Here is a 26,507-nt window from a genome sequence, read left to right on the forward strand (position 1 = left end):
CATCTGGGATATGATTCAATTTGAAATACTGCTCCATTTTTGCTAGCCATGCGGACGGGTGAGAACCGTCAAATTTATGCACATCCAACTTGGGAGGTCGCTGACTGGGTGGTGGATGGGTGTGCCAGACATGAGGAGAGTGGCTAGACTCACCCTCATTGTATTCATGGCCATTATACGCCTCCTCGTGGGCTTGCTCCTTGCCCTTCGGGAGTAATTACTATATCTGGAGACTTAGTCCGCGAATCTCAGTTTGGATGGAGTTCACAGTTTCTTCAAGTTTGTCCATCCTTTCATTGGCCATCGCTTGAGCTCTAGTTTCTACCATACACCAACCTGATGAAAAATTGGGACCGCCTAAAAATTTTTACTAATAAATTGAATGGTACCACCTTGCTCAGCTCGTCGTCCTGATTCTGATGGGCTAGATCACCAATAAGCGCCCCGGAAGATCTCAGAATTTTTTTTTTTTTTTTGAAAACTCCAAACGGAGTTTTACTCCTCCTTGATCAATACTGCAGTCGCCAAATCCTCAAAATGTCAATGCTGCCAAAAGTCTTGCGAAAAGTATACCCCGGTATAGGAACCCTTCACAACAACTCTGATCTGGTGGGTCTGAGAGATCTGAATGGCGGAACAACTGCTGCAGCGGATCTGATGGATCTACGGGACTGATATCTGCTGCTGTTGCACCTCTTTGCACACGCGGATTGGGAATAGATGATGTGTGATCCCCCGATAGAAAAGGAACTATGGTCGTGAGGAGTGTCAGGTGCTACAGATCGCAATATACATAAGGGTCTGGCAATAGTACTCAGCCCAATGTTTTAGGGCTCTAACTAAGGAGGATCGACCGTACCCTTAGCCGTACAACCCGACTTCCCTATCGTACGGGCGAGTAATCTCTCCGAGTGCTGTTCTCAGTGTACTGTAGCCACAAGACGGTCGATGGTTTATCTATGGCAAGGTTGTAAGGGAGCCTAGGGGGCTTCTGATATACCTAGAGGGTACGTGGAAGACAGTTTGTGCACGGTTCTGTCTAATGCGCTACTACTCGAAGGGGTACCCACAGGGGTTACAAGGGAGTCCAACAGACGTGACCACCTCTTGTATTTCCTGCGTGCATGCCTCCCCAAATCCGCAGGTTTATGCGCTCAACGACAAATCCCGTGGTTTAAAGACGCCGAAACACGTCTCTAGCCGAATTTTTTTTTTGCTAAGAATTGGAGATCCCACCGGCCCTGGAAAGTGCTCTGATACCACTCGTTATGCTCTTAACTTGCAAAATGATACCCAAATACAGAATATGCGAAGAAAAGATACCCAGAACACAGAATAGCAATGATTTTATTATTCAGAGAGTAATGTTCACTTTCCTCTTCGAGGGGGCAACCTCCAATAGAGCAGAGCTCGACTACAAAATAAGACACAATGCTCCTCGCAGGGAGTCTTTATCCTTTATATATGACTCATACATGCAATACCACGGGCCAATACCGTGGGTTTTATTAATACCATCTATCTAATACTCCGGCCCATTTGCAACTAACTGTGGTCCCGTCATTAATTGCGGGTTAACCACTTACAAATATTAATATGGGCTTTATTGACTCTTGACTATGACGTGATCCCATGACATAAATAAGGGGGTTAGGGTGGGACCCTAACATTAACCCTGTGGTAAGTTTTTAGAAATCCTAAGTGCCCTCCGAAGGGAGAGGTGTGCAATTCTTTAGGAATCTTTTGTTTGAGTTGGGAATTCTTACATAGGTATAACCGATCTTTGTACCATAACAAATCATTTTCCCATCTAATGTATCAAATGTACTGGGATCTTGTTGTACCTTTTGAATCAGTGCCCACACTTTTTCATCATTCTTCCATTCATCCCTTGCTTTGTTTATCCAATCTGGTTGGATAATAGAAATGGCGCAAAGAAATGCTTCCACATCCTCATCCTTTCTTGAGAGTGCATCTACCACAACATTTTGCTTCCCCTTTTTGTAGATGATTTCAAAGTCATAACCCAATGTCTATGTGACCCATTTTTGCTGCTCTTCTGAAGATAATATTTGTTCTAAAAAGTATTTAAGGCTATCATGATATGTTTTTACCTTGAAGTGTCTTCCCATTAGGTAGGGTCGCCATTTCTTAAGTGCATGTAGTATTGCCAACATTTCCTTCTCATAAATAGCTTTGTGTAAATACTTTCCTTTGATTGGAAGACTTTCGAAAGCAATGGGTCTTTCTTCTTGCATTAAAATGAGACCAATTCCATTTCCTGAGGCATCACATTCCACAATAAAGGTTTTTGTGAAGTTCTGTGTAGCTAAGACCGATGCTTGGCACATTGCCTCTTTAAGATGTTCAAAGGCCTTCGTTGCTTCTGTAGTCCATGAAAATGCTTCTTTATTCAATAATGTTGTTAGAGGTGTTGCTATTGTCCCATAATTCTTAACAAATTTGCGATAATACCTTATCAACCCGAGAAATCCTAGTAGATGCTTTATGGATGTGGGGATTTTTCATTCCTTAATGGTTTTAATTTTTGCTAGGGTCTACCTTAACACCTTCATGAGATACAATATGACCCAGATATTCCACCTCTTGTACTCTAGAAAAAAATTTGGAGTTTTCTGCATATAATTGTTTCTCCTCCAATAGTTTGAGCACCCTGTCAACATGTTGAACATGATCCTTCCAAGACTTGTTGTAGATTAGTATATCATCAAAAAATACTAGCACAAATTTTCTAAGGAAGGGTTTGAAAATGGAATTCATCAAACCTTGAAATGTAGAAGGTGCATTGGTAAGGCCAAAAGGCATGACCAAAAATTCATAATGACCCTCATGAGTTCTAAATGCTCTTTTTGGAATGTCTTCAGTCTTCATTCTGATTTGATGATATCCTGAACGAAGATCCAACTTGGTGAAGTAAATTGATCCACGCAATTCATCTAATAATTCATCAATGATAAGAATGTGAAAATTATATTTAATAGTGAGCTTGTTGAGCTCCCTATAATCTGGACACATGCGCCATGATCCATCCTTCTTGTGAACCAATACTACTAGAGCAGAGAAAGAACTTTGACTAGGTTGAATTATACCAGCCTCTAGCATTTCTGCAACCATACATTTAATTTCACTCTTTTGGGCATAGGGATATCTGTAAGGCCTGATGTTTGGAGGAACGCTTCTTGGAATCAAATGAATGGCATGATCATGATCATGAATAGGTGGGAGGCCTTTGGGAGTCTCAAAAACCTTGGAATGATTGTCCAAGACTTTTTGGAGATATGGAGAAATAGATGATTTCGATGTGGGAACCTCTAGTGAACATAATTGTGCAATTATGCCTCATTGTTCTTTCTTTAGAAGCTTTTTAATTCCGTTAGAGCTTATTACCTTTCCTGGTTTCCCTGTGATACCCCTTAATTCAACTTCCTTTCCTTTTGAAGAAAATTTCATGAAAAGTTCTTGAAAATTAAAGGCTATCATACCCAATGATTGTAGCCATTGGACTCCTAGTACAACATCAACACCACCCATTGGAATGGAAAGCATTTGGCTATTCAATACATATTATCCCATGGATATCTTGATACTATGGCACTTTCTTGAGAAATTTATGGTTCTTCCACTTACAACCACCACTTGACACTCTGGTGCTGGATATAGGAAGAAATTCAATTCCTTGGCTATCTTACAATGAATAAAGTTATGGGTACTTCCCAAATCAATCAACACTATTACCTTTTTATTCTTGATATGCTTTTCTATCTTGATAGTTTGAGGAGTGGTAATTCTAGCCAATGCATTACAAGATATGGTCAGATTCATTTCTTCTTTCTCTAGGGTTTGTTTTTGGTGTATATCCTCTTTTTTTTATGTTTCTTGTTCCTTTTCTTCCTCCTCTTCACAATCTATGTAAAATAATTTCTTCTCAACACACTTATGACCTTTAGTGTATTTTCTATCACAACTGTAACAAAGCCCTTTTGCTCTTTTATCTTCTAATTTTTGTGGTGTCAACCTTGTAGGTTGTGGATGGCTAGGGGCAATAACACTTCCATCTTTATGATTTTGAGTGGTAGGCTTCCTTGTTGCCATAATTTTTCTTTCCATTTTTCTTGCCAACCTGAATGTCTTCTCCAGTGAATCAGGCTCCCAAAGGCGAACCTAATGTTTGATGTTATCCTTTAAAGTCCTGTGAACACATCAATCATATGCTCCTCTGGAATATATTTTACCCTTATATTCAATTTTTGTAAGTCCTCAATGTGCTCCATCATTGAACCCTTTTGTTTGAGATTTATCAATTGGCTAAAAAACGTGTTGCTTTTTGTATCCTCATAATGTGCTATCATTTCATCCGTAAAAATAGCCCACATGACAATTTGTTTATGAGATCAAAGTCATCGATACCATACAAAGTGATTTGGTTCCAAATATAAAGTTGCAATGTGTACCTTTTGTGTGTTTTGCACATTATGGAGATCAAAAAATTGCTCCATTTGTAGTATCCATGATACAGGATCCTTGCCATCAAACTTCCTCATATCAATATTTGGAACATGGTGGTTCTTCGATCCAACATTAGAGTCTATGAAATCATGACTAACATTTATTTTGTTCTCATCATGAGTTTCCTTTACTACCTTTTCGTCATTAATAAGAATTTCTTGTAGAAACGTTGTCAAGTATGTCTTCAAATCTTCCATCTTAGCTTCCACGCCTTTCTTTAAATCATCCATCTTAGATTCCACGCCATCCATCTTAGCTTCCATGCCATCCATCTTAGCTTCTACGCCTTTCTTTAAACCATCCATCTTAGCTCCACGCCATACATCTGAGCTTCTACGTCTTTCTTTAGACCATCCATCTTAGCTTCCACGCCATACATCTTAGCTTCTACATCTTTCTTTAAACCATCCATATTACCTTCCACGCCATACATCTTAGCTTCTACTTCTTTCTTTAAACCATCCATCTTAGCTTCTGTTACTTTTTATGTGAGTGAAATTTGTTGCACTTGGTCTTGTAATTTTGATATATCATGTTGTATTTCTTCCTCTTCTTCATGAGTCATGCTATAGCTTTCAGGTTGCTTACTAGGTATTTCCATTTTATTTCTTCGGGGCATCAATTATTGATAATAATGCTTCATTATGCCCTTTGAATTTCTTCAAACTATTTTTTCAAACCAAACTTATGCAAAACTTTGAAAAAAACTACACACCTTTTTTCACTTTGTAGGAGCTCGATATTGAATATGTTGTATCTCTGTGATTTTAGATCTCCAAGGTCTGAAATTTCTTCCTGTGGTAACCCTCTGAGTACTCTTTCTAACCCCACAAGTCTGATCAAGATTCGATTCTCCAATGAAGAGTTATGCCACATCTCCCACGATGACCTGATTATAGACTAGTTCAATAGAGCGAGCTTGTACAAAGTGCCACGGGTCACTTTTTTGACCTTATGATCTGAAACTGAGACACATAAAACTATAGTCCGTCCTATTTTTGTAACTTCTTATGAAAGTTCAATCCGATTCTAAAAAAAAAAAAAAAAAAAAGTTATGATGATTTTCACCAAGTCACTTGTTTGAGATATAATTCAGGATCCTGTAAAAATCCTAACTTCATTGGATCATATCTCTGACAATATAACGAGACAAGATCTGAAATTCAGACTTGAGGTCTAGAGAGATTTCGGCTCAAAGGGTTTTTTTTTCGCTTCTGAAATGTCGCAGAGAAAAAGATATAGCAAAAATTCCATGATGACTTGTTTGGAGCAGCGAAACCCTAGAATCCAAGCTCTAATACCAAATGTTATGAAACCAGCTCACAAAAAGATTGAAAAGATAGATCAACAACTTAGAAATCAGCCTATTTGAGGGGGAAACCTCCTTTACATTACACAAATGAACAATTCTTGGATGATACAAATGATAAAACCTCCTTCCTATATATAGGAGTCCAAGGGGTAACAATATAACAAAATCCAACCTAATAATAATAATATAAGGGCAAAAAAATAACAATAGTGGGCTTTTATGGGGCACAATAATAACAATATTGGGACAATAGGGTCACAACAATAACAATAAGGGATACAATGACAATAGAATTGGGGCAATTACTAGTATTATAGGGACATAACATTTCTTTTACTGTAATTTAGTTTTTTTATGAGTAATTTTTCTTTTTGCAAAGTGTGATGCTTGATTTACTGAAATTGAGTTTTTTATGAGAAATTTCTTTTACTGCAAAGTGTGTTTCTTTTTTTTTTCTACAATAGAGGTTATTTAATTTCTGCAAGTGTGATTTCCTTAGTTTACAATCTTGGTTTGTTCTTTTTACTGCAATTGATATTTTGAGCTTTTTAGGTGCTAAAGGAACCCCCACTCTCAATCCAGGTGCTAACAAGACTTTCTAGCTAGTAGTAAAATCCGAGGAAGTGTGATGTTATTCCAATAACTATCTCAAATTCTGGCAAAAGCTGGTGTCTCTGCTTCACAGAAAGAACACATCTTGGCATCAAATAGAAATCAGACTACTCCTATGGAAGAAGAGAATCATGAAGAACCAAAAGATCTTCCTAAAGAGATCGAGAAGCTATGGATCACGCTTGATGAGGAGAAGCTATCAGAATCAGAGATTAAATAACGTCAACCTAATCCAACCCGCACTTTAGAGGATGAACAAAGAAAATTGGAGGATTTGCATGATGCACCAGATTTTTCCAATGAATCAAATGACCAAGAGTATATGGATCCCATAGAATCTTGGTTTCAGATAACTATCAGTATCCACTCCTCCTTTATCATTTGGAAATTTGTAACAACACATCAGTTAATGTAGCTGGTACCTCATGTTCTGGTATTTTCTCACATATACTTTCTAAATTTGAACATGAATATGATTATCCTCTTGTTGCGCACTTGGTTGCATTGGAATTCCTCTTATACTTAAAAGGGAGTCTTCTGCTTCTTAGGGTAGAGTAGGGTAGAAGAATAAAGAAATTCCATGAATAAAGTTGTTACAACAATGTAATTGGGGTTTTGACTTTCAAAGCATAGCCACTGAAACTACTTTTAATCCACATCAGTTTTTAACACACACATCTGTGACAAAGCTTGTTGAGTATGACTCACTCTAATACCTCATGATTTTACAAAAGTAACCATGATTAACCACTCTAATGAAGTTGTCATCTGAGATATATATTTTCAGTTTCCCTTAGAAAGTACCATTAGAAAGCCCCATATGGCTGACCACTCTTGTAAAGAACATAATAATCTATTCATGAGAAAACTAGCATTATTAACTTAAAGAATCTTTTAGTCATTATCTGTGATATTTTTAATAAGTCTTTAGGGTAGAGGAACTAGCCAGTAATGATTAGTCATTAAAAACTTTTCATGCCATCTCATACTCTTAAGGAGTAGATCTGCCTCCCCACTTATTAAGTAACTTTTGAAGTTAATTACAATCAGAAATTATAAAATATTTAGGGGAGGATAGGAGGTCTCGTGATGAGCCGACCTACCATGATCATGGGACCTAACATGCATGACATTATTGTGTTGGTCACCAAGCCAGAGTAATGGCTTTCAGCTGAAAAGCTGGAAGACAGGAGGTCTCATCATGAGCCGACCTGTTCATCTGTGTTACTTCTTGTGAGTGGCACTACCATCAGCTGGTTACCAAGCCAGGACAATGGCCTTCATCTAATTTTTAAAATTAAATAAGATAACTCTGAATCTATATCTAGTAAGTGGGACATAGGAATTTCGTTGGGTTAAAAGACATCCCTGCCGAGGCTATAGACACCTGCGGGCAGTAGGGCCATGTCTATGGTATTAAAGTTAATTTCATACTATGATTTACTCAGTTATCTTTCTCTTTCCATAAAACTCATCATTTTATTTCTTGGATAATGGTTTTAAGATGATTTGAGCATGATTCTTTGAGTTCTATCTTTCAAAAATTAGGAATCTTTAATGATGTGGTACCCTTAGTGGAGGTAATTCTTTGTATTGGATTAAGGAGAAATTTACTTTCGCATCTACATGACAACAAATTTAGAGTGTTTAATTTGCTGATTGGTCTAGGAAGGTGTCATTTTGTTCTATTTTTATCTCCCTTTTCTGGTATCATAACTCACTTAATTTTTAATGGTATTTAGAGTGATGAATTGCTCAGCGATGATTACTCACTAGGTGTTGATGGACAACAATGTGTGTTGATTGTGACTGCCTATAAATAAGCACTATGTGACCTAGGTACATGATTGTTGTATTAGGTGCAGGAATCTTATGGTAATTTTCTTGAAATTGTACCTTTTCAATAAAGATTTGATTTTTTTATCATAAGTGTTAATAAGACTCTGGATAGAAATAAGAGCTCTGAAATCTATGACAAGTAGGGAATTCAATTGAAACAGGACAACAGGTATGTGATGTCTATCATAAAGGTGCAATATTCTTTTTCCATAATGTATGGTACAAAGCATTGCTTTCCTATACTTGATCTTGTTGTAATTTTATCATTCCTGCACTCGATACTTTCATAAGGGATGTAACATGGTTTTAGTTGGCATTGTAATAGTGATGTTGCAGACTTAATGAATGCTTTAAAAATGATGACATACCATGATATCTTAATATTTCCTTGTGGATATTTTTGCTGACACTTTTATCGAGAAGCATAGTATGATCTTTAAACATTCCCCCTGCCTTCTTCCATGATTTTATAATCCTATGGTTTGGCTTGCATGAGGACATGCAAGAAGGTCAGCGTGGGGGAGTGTTGAGCCTCCATTTTGTCCAAATTTTCATGATTTAACTGAATAATTTTATGTTTGTACTAAGTGTCTATAATCATTATTATCCATTTTGCGTATTATTAAGTTATTATCTAGAGGCATTTAGAGCTGACAGTTGTTAATCTATGAACTCTTATTGTTTTGTTAATTTAATGTGAAAATTTCATTAATGTCAAGTTATTTTGTGGCAAGTGCTAACATTCCTATAGTAGCAATTCCTATATTAGTTGTGCCTCAACTAGCTCTGCCTGCACTAATTTGGGCCTTTCATACTTTGACGCATCTCTATGGAAATATGAAAGAGTTTTTTGTTCAAAATATTGTTTGAACACTTCCATATAAGCTAAGAAAAACCCAGGTCATATGGATTTATGTTTTGTCAATAATTAATGCCTCAGCCCCAAATTCGCAGCAGTTTCCAAACTGCCAACTTCTACCTCAATTTTCATGCAGGTCAAGGTGAATAGAGAAATTATGGAACATGGGTTTTGGTCCCAGTATAAAAAATTGACAAATCCTCAAAATGATTTATAAAATTCAAAATGGTATAAAATTTACATAGTGGTCTTTGAGGCAGTTTTCTAAAAATAGACGTTTTTCCATAATTTTAACATCTCAGATTTCGAACAGTCATTTTCAGGAACAATTTTCGAGGCAATGGATCTGAACTAGAACATTCTGAGAGAGGTTATTGTTGAAAATATAACAAGATATATTTCATCCAAATAGTTTTCTGAAATTTGTAATGGTTAAGGAGATATGCATAGTTCTTTCGAGGCATTTTGTTAAAAAGTCGATTTTCCCGGAATTGTAGAAAACTGCCAGATTTGGGAAATTCATGCTAGATCTTCATTTCTTCAATGGGTAAATGGTTGTACTGATATTTTATTGATGAATATCATTTGGGATTCAATCCCCATGTTGTTTGCTAAGGAATAGAGCCAAAATTATAATGAAAGAACATTATAAAAGGAAGGAGTCATGTAGGTGTGAAGGCTGGTTTTTGGTAGATGGTAGATTGTATTATGTAAATCATATTTGTTTGCAGGAGGAGGGAATCAGTCTTGTTGTACAGGAAGGGAGGATCTTCGCACTAGTGGGATTATCCCTCAAGGGGACCACTAGAACCAGTGCAACATTGTTTTATGAATTTGTAACAAGTTTTCTGCAATGAAGTTCTTCGACATTTAACTTCGAATTTTGGTTTCTACTCTAAAATGATTTTATTTGGCAATAGCTTCTAACTTTTGTTTCTCTTAAATGTTTTAAAGCCTGTGATTTAAATTTATACAATGGAACCGAGTTGGGTGTTTGGGCCCACCAGCCAGTCCGTTGCCCCAAACCTCTTAACTTTCTTTTACTGCATTTTAGTTTTCATAGTGTGAGTGTGATCTCAGATAATTTTGCAATTTCATTTCATAGCTCTTCTTTAGACATTTATTTTCAATTCCATTCCACAAAGTTTATTTTACTGCTTTGGTTATTTAAATTTAATAGCAATGCTTTTGGATGTATTTCATAAAGGCTAAACTAAAGTAAATGGTTAATGTTTTAACTGCGTCTCTTATTTATTACAAAGATTTGCCCTGGTCTCGTTGCTACATAACAAACTTTATTTCCATAATGCAATGGTGAAATAATTGCTGAGCAAGCATTTTGGTTAACTTAACTTAACATGTGTTCATGATTGCCTTTGAATATTATATGAGATGGATTTCTGCACTTTTGCAAAAAAACATTTATTCCCACACTTTTGCAAGTAGATGCCCAGATCAACGTAAGGAAAGATTGTGAATCTTGTTGACAAAATTCTCACAAAATTCTTCATTATAATTAAATGTTGCATATATTATAAGGAAGTATTTAATAAGATCAGGGTAAATAACACGAATTATATATTGGTTCTTATTGCATATTTATCTTACAACTAAAGTATTGAATTGTCTTTAAGAGAAGCAATGCATTATTATCTTGATTCTTTTTAAAGCATTCGATTATTTCCTTAGATTAGTTGGAATGAAGTTGCCGTGTGATTTCTAGTTTCATGCTTGCAACATAGCAGTAATTTTTAAGAGTTTTTGCATTCCTTATTTCTTGAATCACTTTCTTTGGAATGGGGCCTACATTCCTTTGTCCCCTGGACAACTAAGGAAGACTTACTGAAGGAGTCAATTCACCCCAGAAGAGGAGCTAGAAGTAGATTCTCGGAGTGTGTTCACTTTGCATCCAAAGAGTCTTGTTCCTTTTTCTTGAATGATGCTTCTTTTGAATTTCTTGCAAGAGCTTGGTTTTTATTTAACAGATCCCTGAGGTCATGTTCTGGCATATATTGTGCTATGCCTCTAAGTTTACTTACCCAGATTTACAAGTTAAATGTTGGTGTAAATATTGTATTTATACCGCCCGACATCTCCCACCAACTATGTTAGAGATGTAACGCTTAACATTTTAAGTATCAAAATAAAATAAAATAAAATATTAAATAAAATAAAAAACATAGAAGCATCCAACCAAATATATAAAGATGTTAGAGATATTGTAATGTCCTATTTAAAATTTTGACTTGGTCAAAATAAAATAAAATAATACATAACATTAATAAATATATTTATATTTAATTATTAAAGCAATGTTTTGATCCATCTAAGTTGTTCAGCTTGACATGTAGTGAAAAGAGATTTGATCCCCGACTTGACATGTAGTGAAAAGAGATTTGATCTGTTAGGGTGGCTTGCCTGACATGTAGCTACTAATAATAAATGACTTAGTCTAACTTATAGACGAAAAAAAGACATAAAATTAATAATTATTTTTACGTCATAAGGGGTTTCCCTCTGGGAAGAAATCCCCTAGATCTTACTCTGCACCATTGTTCTCCATTCGATTCATTGTTAAACAATTGAATAATGGTTTTCCCTTAGATTAAACCATTAATAAAACAATTAAGTATTATTAAACATAAACATGAAAATAGTAAGAAAAATAGTTATTAATTGTTATTCTTGTTTAGCAATAATTGATTGGGTGGGTGGATCTATTTAAAAGTTGTATTGGCTCATAACGGAAATAATCATCTCCAATACATAGTTCTTGCAATCGTTTTGATTGCTCTTTCTTTAAGTTTCAGAGTTCTATGTATTCGATTTGTTTCTATTTTATTACAAGCATTTAAATGGATTCATACGATCCTTATTATAGTGGAGGATTATATCTATGTCTTTTCCTCCAACTTTTCTTATAGGAAAATGAATGGAACTAGGCAGGTGATTCCCCTATAATGGGTTCTATAACCACCACTTTGACCTCTACGTAATTAACTTAAATGAGGACTAGTCCAAATGCATATGCTTCTGTGTTTCCTCCTTTTGTGAGGTCAATTTCACCCTACATTATTGCTTCCACGGGTGATGGTAGTGCTTCAACTTATTGTTTTGTTGTCTCTCCCTTCTCTATGGGATCCCTTGGTTCAAGGTAAATGGATGACGATATATTTGTTATTTGACTCGTGGATTTTCACTAATATGATTTGTTTTCACCTGCAGTGTATGGTCAATCTGCATCTGCAGTTGGAACCTCAATAGGATATGTAACGTGTTTTGCTTGAAAAGGAAACTGGGTTATGGAAACAGGAACATAAACATGTATGCTTCCATTTTCTCAATATTTAAAGCACTTTAATTTTATACTTCTACCCATTACAATCAATAATATACAAAAAAAAAAATAGTCATGTGAATATTAGAATGTGTTCATGTTTGGGGAAATAATAATATACGACCAAGCTTTCCCTTAAATGATAATAATAATAGGGGAATCAAGCTCTCTGATTTTTCTCCACGGGATCCCTTGGTTCAAGGTAAATGGCTAACTCTATATTTGTTATTTGACTGGTGGATTTTGCCTCATACGATTTGTCTTCATGCACAGTTTATGCCTGATCCGCATCTGCATTTGGAACCTCAATAGTCTATGTAATGTGTTTTTCTGGAAAAGTAAATTGGGCTATGGAAACGAGAACAGAAACATGTATGCTTCCATTTTCTCATTATTTAAAGCACTTTAATTTTATACTTCTTCCCGTTACAATCAATAATATACGGAAAAAATAGTCTTGTGAATCTTAGAATGTGTTAATGGTTGGGGAAATAATAATATATGGCCAAGCTTTCACTTAAATGATAATAATAGTGAAATCGAGCTCTCTGGTTTATTCTTTTTCTTCCTGATCCATGTTGTGTCTCCAATCCTTTTATAATGTCTTTTATATCCAATAAAGGAAACGAAGTCTGCTTTTCAGAACCTGCAACTATCGCTTGCTCTATATAGATATTATAGTTTTGGTAAAGCATTTGCATCATGGAACTGTAAAGATGAGGACTGATATCTATAAACCATAGGTCGGATGACCATGTAAAAATCAGTGAAAATTAGTGTAAAGGAGCTGCAAACATTAACTCAAAAATGCTTATCAGGGTTTCTTTGAGTTTATAATCTATATAATCGAAATGCATAAAAAAATTAAATCTCAAACTTTTTTTAAGTTTTGTAGTTTAATAGAGGTTTAAATGAGGAAAACTACGAGTAAAATAAATATCAAACTTGAAGAGGGATATATTTTTAAAAAGAAACCCATTGTACAACATTTGAATGACTCATAAGAGTGTTATGTTGATTGTCGCACATTATGTTTTAGCCAAAATAAATCTTTATTTAAAAATAATTATAATCTAAACATAAATTAAATTAAATTGAAGTAAATTAAAATTTTAGAAATATTATTCCAAATAATTATTTATAATTAAATTAAAAAACAAATTCTTACTATCCACTTCATAATTATAATTAAATTGAAAATTTTACAAATACTATTCTTCAATTTTCAATTTCAGAAATACTATTCTAAAATAAACATATTTAGTGAAACTCAAAATCTTCTTCTCCATTTAATAATTAAATTCAAATTTCAAAAATTCTATTTTCAATTAAATTAAATTAAATTCAAATTTCAAAAATTCTATTTTAAATTAAATTAAATTCAAAATTCAGAAATTCTATTCCAGAGTAAACAAGGTGGTTATTTATGATTATTTAAGTTATCTATTTTTACAAGTCAAGCTAAATATAAATATGCTCCATCAAATTTTTAAAAATTAAAGATTCGAGAAATATCTTTATAATCCAATTGACAACCGAGAAGAGAGGTTAATTGTTTGAACTAATTATTGTTCATCAATGACATTCTAAAATATCTCCGAATTCTTACCATCATGTTAGATAAGTTGGACACCTCTCATGTCAAAAGTTGTGGAATTATTCAAGCAACTCAGAAACTTCAAAACAAAATTGAAAGAATAAAAAATAGGTCTTATTTAGATTTGACATTTCATAAGCTATTTTAGATTAAATTCATACACGGCATGGAAAAATCACAGCCTAACATAGAAAAATAAGCGCAACACAGACAAGTAAGTGCAGACAAACAATCCTATCATGAAAAGTGAAATTTCCATAAACAATAAAAGATTCCACACTCCAATGCTCATGCGACACGTTAAGAAGCGGAAAATTGAAGATGTACCGCTGTCCCATCCACACAGAACTGAGGTTGACAAGGCCTGCCTTATTGTTGGACCATTTATCATCCACAAAAGAATCCCACAGCTCCGGATGATGAATCGGGTGTTTGAATTTTGGATGTTGCCCACTGTGGTGGTGATGTACATGACGACTTCCATCTACACAGCCAAAAATGTTTCACTTGTGAACACTTTGACCGTCGTTATCAGGTCTTGGAAGTTCCTGACAGTAACTCTCCTATGGTTTTTTACAGTCATCTTAGCCTATGCGACGGTCTACATATAGGCCTTCTTCCTAGTTATGTAGAACGTGGGATTCTATAAATATGTGAGTTCAAGAGAGTTTCTTTTCAATTCAATTTTGATATTCACCTTTTTCTTCTATCCTTGTGTATATAAACATGGTTGGGTACTTGGCCAGCATTACATCTGTGTTGTAGGAAAAATATTATAGCCTAGATGCCTTGCGGAAGAGGAGGCACATCGTCAAGGGAAAACAGACCACTGTCTTGTTGCTCTTTATACTTTACTTCATATTTTGGCCAAAGCGCTGGAATTTTTTGGTTTGTAGTCGCCGAGCTAGAGAGTCATCAGGGTACATGGATAGTGACTAAGGCGTGCATGCCACAGTCCTTCATGGGTTGTTGTCCTTGGTTATGTTCTGGAGCATGGTGATGCAGACTGAACTGTAATCATGAACGCAAAAGTACTTTCGTAGTGTTTATAACAGTTATAGGTAGACTACGACCTTTTCCAATTCAACAGTGTACAACAAGCAAAATAAAAATTCAGACCTCACAGTTACTGTACATATGGCCCTATATTCACAGTTTCCAAGTTAATAAACTTAGATACAAGAATACCCATTGGATTCCATAATACAACTGCATAATTGCTTTTATTTTATTTTAAAATAAGATAATCCAAAATGAGTTTCAATGTTGATTGGAAAAGTAATTTATCTTTAGATATATCCACAACAATTTTGATTTAGAGCAAAGCCAACTCCAATTGTTTTAGAGCAAAGCCAACTCCAATTGTCAATGAAAAACAATCTACATACTAAGCAAAAAATAAATTAAATAAATATTTTCCATCTGCAAAACTAAAATTCAGGCATGGTCCAGAGTGCAACTTGTTTTCTCATATGGTGTCTTTATGCGTTTGGAAATTAAAAGCACATTTTTCAAAACACTCATCTCTGCGAGTTGTCATTCATGTCACTAGAATTTGTGCCTACAAAGTGAGGCACAATCAACGAGGTGAGAGTATGGTTTACTAGAGATTAGGGTTTGATTCAATGTCCGTTTCATTTATGTTTGCAATTTAAAAAAATAAAATTGATACTACAATAATAAATCTGAGCTTAAAACACCAAACTAAATAACCTAAGTCTACTCACACTTTAATTAGAAAAGCCAAAAAATTTCAAGTTCCCAAAATTATTCTGCAGTCAATAAAAAATGTTTCATTTCCATTCCTAAATTCCCTACAAATATGTGAATAGAGAGAATGAATATAAAAAATATTAAAAGTGATTCCTTATCCAATAAACAAAGAATTGGGATTCTCAAACACCATTATAATGCTTTGCTTAGTTATATATATATATATTAAGTGGATGGAATTTAATGATACTATTATTTGACAAAATCAATTTATATGATCAAAATATTTACAATTTTAAATATTTATTTCCTTTAAATTTTGATTAAAATTAATTTACAATTACAATATTTTAAAATCAAATTAAATTTTTATGTCGTAAGGCACCCCTTTGGGAAAAACTCCCTTGTCTTATACTGTTGATCCAATGTGTTAGGCGATTAGAAAATTTATGGCATTGGAACATCATAGGCGGTGGAGAACTCATTGGAAGTTGGTTACAATAAATGTTGCTTTGAAAGTTGGCTATGATAATGAGCCATGAAGAAGGCCTTGATATGGAGGGATGATAGCTTGCCTCCTTCACCACCAGTGGACTTAGCACCCCAACCTATTCGTCCCATCCCTGTAAGTTCCTTCCAGCAATTTAATCATTCGAGCCATGAAATTTCCTTTCTAGGGTTTCATTTTTTTCTCAAATCATAAACTTAGGGCTGAAATAGGTGTTTGGGGATGAAAAAAACCATTTCCATCTGAGGCAATTACAAAATTATGTGTATGAACTGAATGTAGGATGCATTATACCTCTGAAGTGTTTGCAATCTCACCAGAATTTTTGATTAAAAAATGATTTTTTCTTGATAACAATATGCTTCAAAGAAATATGTGGGTCCTTGTGTAGACACTATTTATCTTTTTTTTTTATATGTGTAGCATGACAATGCTTTGGGGGTGTTAGGGGGTTGAATCTCCTAGGTGATTTACCTATTAGGACTAATCCATGCCCAATGGAATTAGATGGTTTATCGACATTATATGGCTAATTGGAGGAGCGAGAGGAAATTTTTAGTGGTGAAGCCCTGCTCCACCATCACCATCACATGTAATTTCTGGTGTAACTAGGAACGTGGCTGATGAAGTCCCACTTAAGCACTCGAAGCTCTTTGCCCTATCCCTGTAACTTATTTCCATCAGTTCAATCATTCCAACCATCCAATGCCTTTTTTGGGGGTTCATTTTTTCCTAAAATCCTAAACCTAGGGTTGAAATAGGTGCTTGGGAATGAAAAAAATCGTTTCCATCTAAGACGATGGTAAAACACTGTGTATGAACTCAATGTAACTAAAAATTAATGGATGCATTAAAACCTGGAAGTTTTTGTAATCTCACCAAAATTTTTGAATAAAAGGGTCTTTTTTCTTCATAAGAATCCGCTTCACAGAAATATGTGGGTCCTTGTGTAGACACTTTTTATCTTTTTTTTTTATATGTGTAGCACAACAATGCTTTGGGGGTGTTAGGGGGTCAAATGTGTGGGTTATTTACCTTTTATGACTAGTCCATGCTCGACGGAATTAGATGGTTCCTGGGAATCAGATTGTTCATTGGAGAAATGGGAGGAAGCTCACCCTAATGAAACACTACCACCACAATCACCATCACATGCAATTTTTGGTACTTACAATAAACACTTTTGTAGTTTAAGATAGGTTAATTTCATTCAACGAGTGAAGATGTGAGAATCTGAAGGTATTGTTATTATGGTCTAGAAGAATGGTTAGATTGTAGTTTTAACTTAATGAATTTCTTAATCAATTTTAGGCATTAAATCGGGTCTCTATCTAATCTACTAGTGGCAAGGGATCTTGTCAAATTATTTTCATTTATTTGAGAATGCATTTCAAGTTGGCATTATTAATAAAAGAATACTATAACCATAAATATTTTGGAAAAATTAAATTTGATGAGATCGGTCAAAGTTTTCATCTTGTTTGTTGTCTTTGTTGAAAGTGTCACTCTTCCTTTTACTAGTTTTTGGAGTCTCCTTTTCCAATTTATCACAAAGAATCACCACCCTTTGATGTCTAGAGATATTGGAATGTTCACACTCTTTCAACACTTTCATTAATGTTGTCTTCAATGGTCGTTGAACTGAAATTCCAAGGTGTACATGATATTTTCCATGACACCTGCTCCAATTATATAATTAAATCATTTGATATATGTGTTCGAGAGGATGATGATCTCAGTAGCTATCAAAATGCATCGAGCTTTTTGAAATATGAAAAATGTGTAGAATTATGGGTGTGATACATTATTTAATCAAATACATGATGGACATTGAATGTTTTATATAAACTATTATTATTTAAGAAAATATTTGCTCTTAATCCCTGGGTCGAAGTCTCTTGGAATAAATCAACAAATTTTGTTCAGAAAATTGATATTAATCTCATCCTTCTTTATAGTAATTTTTTAATTTAACATACCAGTTTATTATGTCGCTTAAATATACCAATTTATAGTTTGTAACATAAAATGTTTAGGAAGCTTTCACATACAAGTTGTTCATATCTTTGGAGATGAAGTCTGATGAGCATAGATGGATAAATGTTGTTAGTTTTTATTTCTCCACTAAGAACCACCCAATATTTGGCCAGAGTAGGAATGAAATTCCTAGGACATGCCATTCTAGGAATACCCAGGCGTAAGTGAGAGTTGCATGCACTGATACACCGAGAATTGAAGTTGGGCAAGTTAAGATAAAAAGATCACATTGCTTTACTGTTGAACCACAACCCAACTAATGGACAAATGTCCAGAGTTATAATGTATTCCATGTTGAATGGTCTATAGGGGAAAAAACACATAGAGGATCACCATTAACTTTTATATGATTGATCCCACTAGATTCTATGGGGTCCAAGGCTGATGTGATTTCTCCCTCTCTTACTAACATTGCATGTAGTTTCAATGTCATGTCTCGTGGGTATTTTTTGGATTGTTGTTATGGTTTTTATTTATGTGATGTTCATAATATTGGCAAGTCTTACTACTATAAGGGAATATCCTTATGTGAAAGATTTCATTCTACATTCATACTCTCCTTTCTCCTAAAAAATATATTAGGAATTGTAATAATGCACCTCACACAAGAAGAATTTGCAATAACAAAATATATGTAACAACAATAATGCTTAGAGGTTTGAAATGACATACATACATGTGTGGAGGAATGGGATTTTGATTGATGCAGGGTCAAGACTTATGGGCAAAGCTAGCATAGTCAAAGATTATGTTCATCTATCACAGACTAATGATGTATGATTCTAAATAGATGTTCTTGGTCTTTCGAAGGGTACAAACCAAAACTAAATCCCTTTAGATTAACTAAATCTTTTTAGATAATAAAAGAGTTTGTAGTAGGTATACTCCTATGCCTCATTCAATGCTCTATTAATAACTAGTTTTGTTTAACCACTTGTTGCCAAAGGCTTTTACAACTAACCACCCTCCATATTCACCATATTCTCCTCGCATGAACGACCTTCCCAAAGTGATGTTCTTAGATACCACGCTTATTATCTATAAGTTAAACCAAACAATGGTTAAATAAAATAGGGGTAAGAAATCTAATGCACAAGAATTAAAGTGAAGAGAAATGCAGATTAAAACATTGAAAGAGTAGTGTTAATGGATTTGTTGATAACGTTCAACAATGACACACACATTTACACATTTAGAGCTAAAAAAAGGATATACAATAGGTAGAAGTCGTGAATATAGAATAGGAACAAGTTGTGATCCAACAATACAATGTACATTGGAGGAGAAAATAGAATATCACTCTCTATGTTGATTGTTAAAGTTTGAGGTTAAGTCAGTTGGAAATCTTGAAGTTGGTGAAGGAAATCTCGAAAGCCAAAATAAGTTGTTGTCACTCTAGTTTGTTGGTTATTCTCAAAACCTCTTAAAGAGAATTGTAGACCAAAAAAAAGTGGTAGTCAATGATATCAGTTCAACATCCTGGTTATTTGAATTGGTACATTTGTATGAAAATTCAGCAAAGAGAAAGAAATAATAGTTAGTATTAGTATTCATGGAAGAGGATGTACAAGGTATAAAAAAATATGGTATTAGGTGAAGCAAAAACACGTTGACGGGCTAAGACAATGTTGAAACTCTTAAGCATTCCCTCAATTGACATATTGCAACTCAAATCAATAGGATAACGAAAGAGGAGTTCACTTTACTTTCAACATCATGTTATTTCTTTCACTCAAATTGTAACATATCACATTTGTGTTCATCTATTCCCTTTCTCCATTTGTTTTTGCCTTACAACATTTCCTTTGCAACATCTAGTGCAATTGCTAGCTATAATTAATTATTAAAGCAACCATTTGATCCCTCTAGGCTAGCCCACTTGATATGTAGTGAAAATATATTTGATCCCTTAGGCTGGCCTCCCTAACATGTAGCTACCAATAATAAACGACTTCATCTAACTTATAGACGAAATGGTGTTTTCACAAGAATCTGGTGACACAATATCAAGCAAGATTGTGAATTTTTCGTTGTTTAAAATAGATTTTTGAATGCATAAATGATTTCAACACCCTCGGACATCCGAATTCTACATATTAAACAACTTAAACTCAAGTTTTTAAATATCTTTGTGGGATTTTGACTAAAAGTAACCAGAACAATAGACTAGTCCATCATAAACTAATAAACCTTTGGGGGTCTACAACATGTCCTCCTCTCAGCAAAAATAAAAATAACAAAATAAAAATGACTAAAACTGATAACTATTACGCCTCTCCTCCTCTCAATAAAATTAAAAATAACCATATCAAAATAAAATAATAAAAAAAATTAAAATGACCCATGGTATTCATGTGGAATATAACTTATCTAAAGTGGGGGAATTAAACCAACTTAGGCCCATCTTCAACTCTACGAAGTATAGAAAGGGATCAAATCCATTGACATGCAAACTTATTTTAGAGATCAAAAGAGATTTGATCCCTCTTAATGCTTGGTACATCCTCAGTTAAGATGGATCTATGTTGGTGGCATGATAAGCTCATGTGCAATCATGTAATTTACACATAACTACCAAATTCTCTTGAATTAGATTTGGTTCATGGTAGCTAATCACATAGATGACTCAAAATTCAAAAAAATCAAGGTTTATAGTTTATTGGCATGGGTTTGTTAACTTGGGTGGTGGCGATGGATTACAGGTAGGAAATAGAAACTCTTGTGAGTAGGGAAATTTCCCAATTTTCAATTTCAATAATATTTTGAAGGGTTTAAACAATGAGACAAGAAGAAAAAGAAAATAAGAATTTTAGACTTGAAGTTGAATAGATTTTTTACAAGGTAAACAAGTTTTATAAAAAGTAATTAATTTTTTAAATATGTCTATATTAGGGAGGAATCTTATAAAGATAAGTTTTGAATATTTAATTTTAAAGAGAAATGATTCTATATAATATTTAAAATTAGGGAAGGATATAGTTTTGAGTTTTGGATATTTAATTTTTAAGTATATTAATTACAAAAAGTTTTTAGAGAGGATTTGAAACTAGGGAGGGATATAGTTTTGAGTTTTAAAAAGTAGAGAGATTTTGGAGATAAAGACAAGTGCCCTTGTGGTTTTACTTAGTGAATAACACGGTTAAAATTATTTATATTGACCAAAATTATTAAAAACTATTTAAAATTTAAAATGAATGGAAAGAAAATGAGAAAATAGTATTGCTATTACTGAAAAAAGAAAAAAGAAAAAAAAAATGAATATATTTAAATGTTTAAGAGGTATATTATCCAATTTTTTCTTAATTGAAAATTTTCAATACAATTTTTTGTATCGTATCAATTTGAATCCTAATTCCAATTTGAATTTGGTAGCTATTATGAAAATTAACCCCACCACATAAAATTATGATAAAAATTAATCCAACCCCAATACAATTTTATTTTTTTATATCGTATCAATTTGAATCCTAATTCCCATTCAAATCTGCTAGCTATTATGAAAATTAATCCAATCCCAATAATTTTTTTGTAGTAATTGATTTTAATCTCCTTTAATAAATTAACGTTCACTTATTAATAGACGCCTAAAATGATGAAGCTTAACAGCTTTTACATAAATTTACAAAAATGCCGGTCTCATTTCCATAACTTTCAGGGAAAAAAGACATAATCGTTAGGACTACAGCCTTATTAATCTCCAAACAACGGTTTACTAGGTCGGCTATTCTTAACGGTTGAAAATGTCTAATTTCATTGCCGTTACAGGGTCTGTTGTTAACTATGGGACACTTCCAAGATCATATGACCACCTGCCTTTCACTTTTGAAAAAGTCTGCACGCCACTCTTGCGATTATAACTTCGTAATTTAGCCCAACCTCAACGAAGCTTTGGTAGGCCGGGGCTTTATCGAACGACGCGTATATATCTGGAAAAGACTTTAACGGTGACGGTGCCCAAACTCCAAGCGAATTGGTCTAAAGACTTCCATCTGCCTGACATTACCGTTCAACAACCACATGAGCCAATACCTACAAATCCAGTAACGGATATACACGTGTACATTTATACGAAATAGTCGCCGACAATACAACTCATCCAAGAGAGGCGGATCGACGACGCCGACAGGTCGAAATCAGTTAAAAGTGACCTACATTGCGTGGTGGAGTAAATAAAAGGAATCTCTCATTGTCGTTGTCAGAGCACAGTATTCTAGGTATGCTTTTTCGCTTTTGAAAACAATTGGTAGGGATTTCGTTATTTTATAACATTTGGATCGTGAGGCGGTTTTTAAAGTTTACCATAATTGATGTTTAGGCGTAAAATAAATACTTTAATTCATCTATATATAATTGATGTGGGAGGGGTTTGTTATTTTTTAAATATAAATATACGTTTAAAAAAATTAATAATAACGTCGAATAATTATTTTATATAGTTTAATATAGATTCAAGATGGGGTGTTGTAAAAGTAAATATATAGTTATTGTTTTACAAACAAATAGGCATTTCAAAGTAAATGTATAATCATTACTTTACAAATGAATATTGATAAATACAATATTTTTATTATATTTATGGATAGTTCATGAGCCATTTAATTCATAACTCATACAGCTATGCTTATTTGAAATAATTTAAAATCCGATTCATTAACTACCGTTATGTAATTCCCCTCAAACATATACAACACCGGACAAAATCATATTTATAAATATTTCTTTCACTCATCTAAAATGTAAACATCCTTAATCAAAAACCTACCAAAATGTCCCTCGCAACAAAGATACTCAGTGTTTCAGGTTAATGACTTAAAAGCACAGGTCTCTGTAAACTTTGAATATGAAAAAAAGTCGATCTACTTCTTCCATCACAAGTGTCACATGCTCAATATGCGATCAAAGGACGAAAAAAATTGATTTACTTCATCAATCACAGTGTCGACGACATAGTACGAAGCAATAATTAATAAATAAATAAATAAATGGTAAAATCCATTTAAGGCTTTATTTTAAAATATATTTAGGTGTTAATATATGATCTTGGATTTAAAATATATTTAGGTGTTCAGATATCGAGATATGTTGAAATAGCATAAAGTTGGAAGACCATAACGTCATATGAAATCATGGGATTTTGCACAGGTTTCAATAGTCCCCAAATCAACAAAATTATTACCGTTATTGTTACCGTTGGATACTTCCGATAGCATGTGACCAGCTGCCTTTGGCTTTTCAAAAAGTCGCAATGCCCTCTAACGACTATCACCCCCTAATTTGCTCAAACTCCGAGCAACAGCTGAAGGTCGCGGCCGCGGCTTTATCAAATGACGCGTATTTGTCCGATAAAGAGTTTGACGGTAGCGCTGTCCAAACTCCATGCGAAGTCACATACAGACTCCCATCTTCTTTACTTTGCTGCTAAACAACGAATGCCTAATCATCCACCGCCAATATACACGTGTACGTTCCGATGAAATAGTAGGCGGCGATCCAGCACATCCGAGCTGGAAGGCCGTTCATTGACAACAGTCTGTTGAGTGGGGACACGGACAGGTCGAAATCAGTTAGAAGTGGCCTACATCGGGTGGGGGAGTAATTGAAGGGAATCCTCGCTGTGGTTTTGGCAATACCTATCTATTATACTAAGCCCTGGCTTTACAACTCCCTGCCTGATCTCTTGTGTTTTCTTTTCTTGGGCAGCCTCTTGGTTTAAATTTTACAGGAACAGATCCATAGAGTTTCTGTCACTACAGGAATTTATAGAATCCTTCCCCAATAACCAGAAGCAGACAAGATGGGCCAATTAGTGCAATTCTCTGCTTCGTTTTTGTTTTAGGATTGACCAACTCAGCCTCTACCGCACCAGCACATTTACTATTAAAAAATTAACATCATTCAAAATTCAAAAAAAATAAAAAAATAAATCCAATTCTTTTGATATTAGCCTCACCCAAATTACAACACGCTATCCATTCACCCTTCACAATAGCTTAAAAAAATAAATAAAACAGCCATCTCACCATCATTGCTGGAGGCTTAAGCCGACGTATACTTATTTCTAGTGACTTTTCAGAGCGGTTTACCAGGTCGGCGATTGCTAAACGTTGAAGCCACTTGATTTCCCGTTTAAGATAGCCGTTTACGGGGTCCGTTATACTTAACTATCCGATGTTTCCAAGATCATATGACCACCAGCTGCTTTTGGATTTTCAAAAGGCGTTGTTCAACGGGGTGATCTGAATATATATATTTTTTTAATTCCACATTTTTTAGATTGCAAAAGCTTAATTTTCAGTGTTCTAATTAAGAAAAAAACTGAATTGAACATTATCAAAAAGCCCTAATACACCTCCAAATTGTGAAATTTCACAATTTGACAACTGTAATCTGATATATATATATATATATATATATATTCCAATAAGATTTAACAAAAAATCTACTCCAAAAAAGCCAACCTTTTCCGAGGCGAAATTGTGATGTGTTTAGACTACGCATTTTGGAAAAGTCTCAACGCCAACGACCATCTCCTCGTAATTTACATAGACTTCTGCGGGACATGGGAAACCGCGCTTTTATCAAAAGACGCGAGGAGTATTTGTCCGGCAGAAAGTTTGACGTTGACGGTGTCCAAACTCCATGCGAATTCATATATACACTTCCTATCTTCTTGACTTTGCTGTCAAACCGTGGTATGACAAAATGCTTATAGATCATGGCATTCTTGAAAGTCTGTTAAACCATTCCAGCATGTAATGTCACAGATCTAGAGACCTTGTACACGTGTTCTTTCGGATGAAAGCAATCCAACTCATCCAAGCAAGGTCGATCGTCGACGACAGGCTGTTGAGTAGGGACACGGACAGATGGAAATCAGTTAGACGTGACCCACATCGCGTTGTGGAGTAATTGAAAAGGAATCACTAATTGTGGTCGTGGCACGACCTTTATAATATATTACATCGAGGACTCCATTCACAATTCCTTGCCTGCTCTCTTGCTATCTTCTCCCTTTCTCTCTTGGGCAAATTTGCTTTAGTTTTTCAGATCGACTCTGTAGAGTTTCTGTTATTACACGAATTTGCATTATCCTTCGTCGCCAGCAACCAGCAGACAAGATGGGCCGATTCACTGCAATTCTCTGCTTCGTTTTTGTTTTGGGATTGATGAGCTCAACCTCCTCCGCACCAGCACCGACGCCGTTACCCAAGGCAGGAACAACAAAGGCGTCGCCAGTTCAATCTCCTACAGCGGGATCGCCCGCTTCTCCTCCTACAGCCACTGCCCTCATTGTTCCTTCTCCTGCGTGCGCTCCTTCTAAAGTCGTCACTCCATCATCCTCAGCCTCCTCTCCCTCAGTTCAAAGTCCAGCATCTAGCCCCTCGGCTCAAGGCCCAGCCACAGCTTCGCCACCAAGCACCAGCAGCGGGGTTGCAACCACCCCGAGTTTGGAGAAGATGGCTATATTTGGAGCCGTCTTGCTTGGAGGAGCCGTCTTCCTCTAGTTAGCTCTATCATGCGTTTTTTTCTCTTTAGATTAGATAAGATGATTGTTTCTCTTTATCGAATTCTTTTTTATGATTCCACTCCTGGTTTGGCTTGACAGAGTGGATTGCCACCATATTCATTCGGCATTCAATATTGTATAATTACCATTTTTAATTCTATTTTAATAAGTATTCTTTATTTATGACTGTATAATTTCTATTGAAGATTCTTATAGAACCTCAGATTGGGAGTAATTATCCTGCATTTTCTTTTTAACAGCCAATCAATCCAGCAAAATCTTTGGTTAATGTGGAAAATTTTGAGAGCTTTTTATGATTTTGTCAGGAATAGAATGAACTGAGCATTATATTCTTAATGACACATAAACATGACTCAACTTTCCTTGCCTGGTACCTTAGCGAAATAATAACAAGATACTTTACGGAGTCGCTAATGTCTGTGAATAGTTACAATGTTATGTTTTTATTTTTCATGAGTATTACAAATATTTGACTGCTACTTATAACCTATATCAGGGCACAGCTGTTGAATATTTGACTGCCGCGTATAACCTATATCAGGGCGTAGCTGGTGAAGATAAATGTCGTTTAGATAGGCATATACAGAAAACGATTCAAACATATATTTAAACGAAGTTGGGCGGAGTGGTTGAGTCAA

At 34.7% G+C, this 26,507-nt stretch overlaps 1 protein-coding gene and 1 pseudogene across 1 annotated transcript; both read left to right on the plus strand.

The window, feature by feature from the left end:
• The first annotated feature begins 14,373 nt into the window (after positions 1 to 14,373).
• Positions 14,374 to 15,100, plus strand: LOC149266732 (uncharacterized; annotated as a pseudogene).
• Positions 15,101 to 25,322: 10,222 nt separating this feature from the next.
• Positions 25,323 to 25,973, plus strand: LOC149266733 (uncharacterized). Its single transcript, XM_089397291.1, has one exon. It carries the CDS (start codon positions 25,460 to 25,462, stop codon positions 25,844 to 25,846), a length of 387 nt encoding a protein of 128 aa, XP_089253417.1. The 5' UTR covers positions 25,323 to 25,459; the 3' UTR covers positions 25,847 to 25,973.
• The last annotated feature ends 534 nt before the right edge of the window (positions 25,974 to 26,507 follow it).

Source organism: Pinus tabuliformis, chromosome 6, assembly GCF_031772625.1.
Source record: "Pinus tabuliformis cultivar Carrire ecotype Pingquan chromosome 6, CPIR1, whole genome shotgun sequence".
Lineage (NCBI taxonomy): Eukaryota > Viridiplantae > Streptophyta > Pinopsida > Pinales > Pinaceae > Pinus > Pinus tabuliformis.

Coding starts and splice junctions, on each gene's coding strand:
- LOC149266733 (XM_089397291.1), top strand. CDS start 25,460: ATGGGCCGATTCACTGCAATTCTCTGCTTCGTTTTTGTTTTGGGATTG.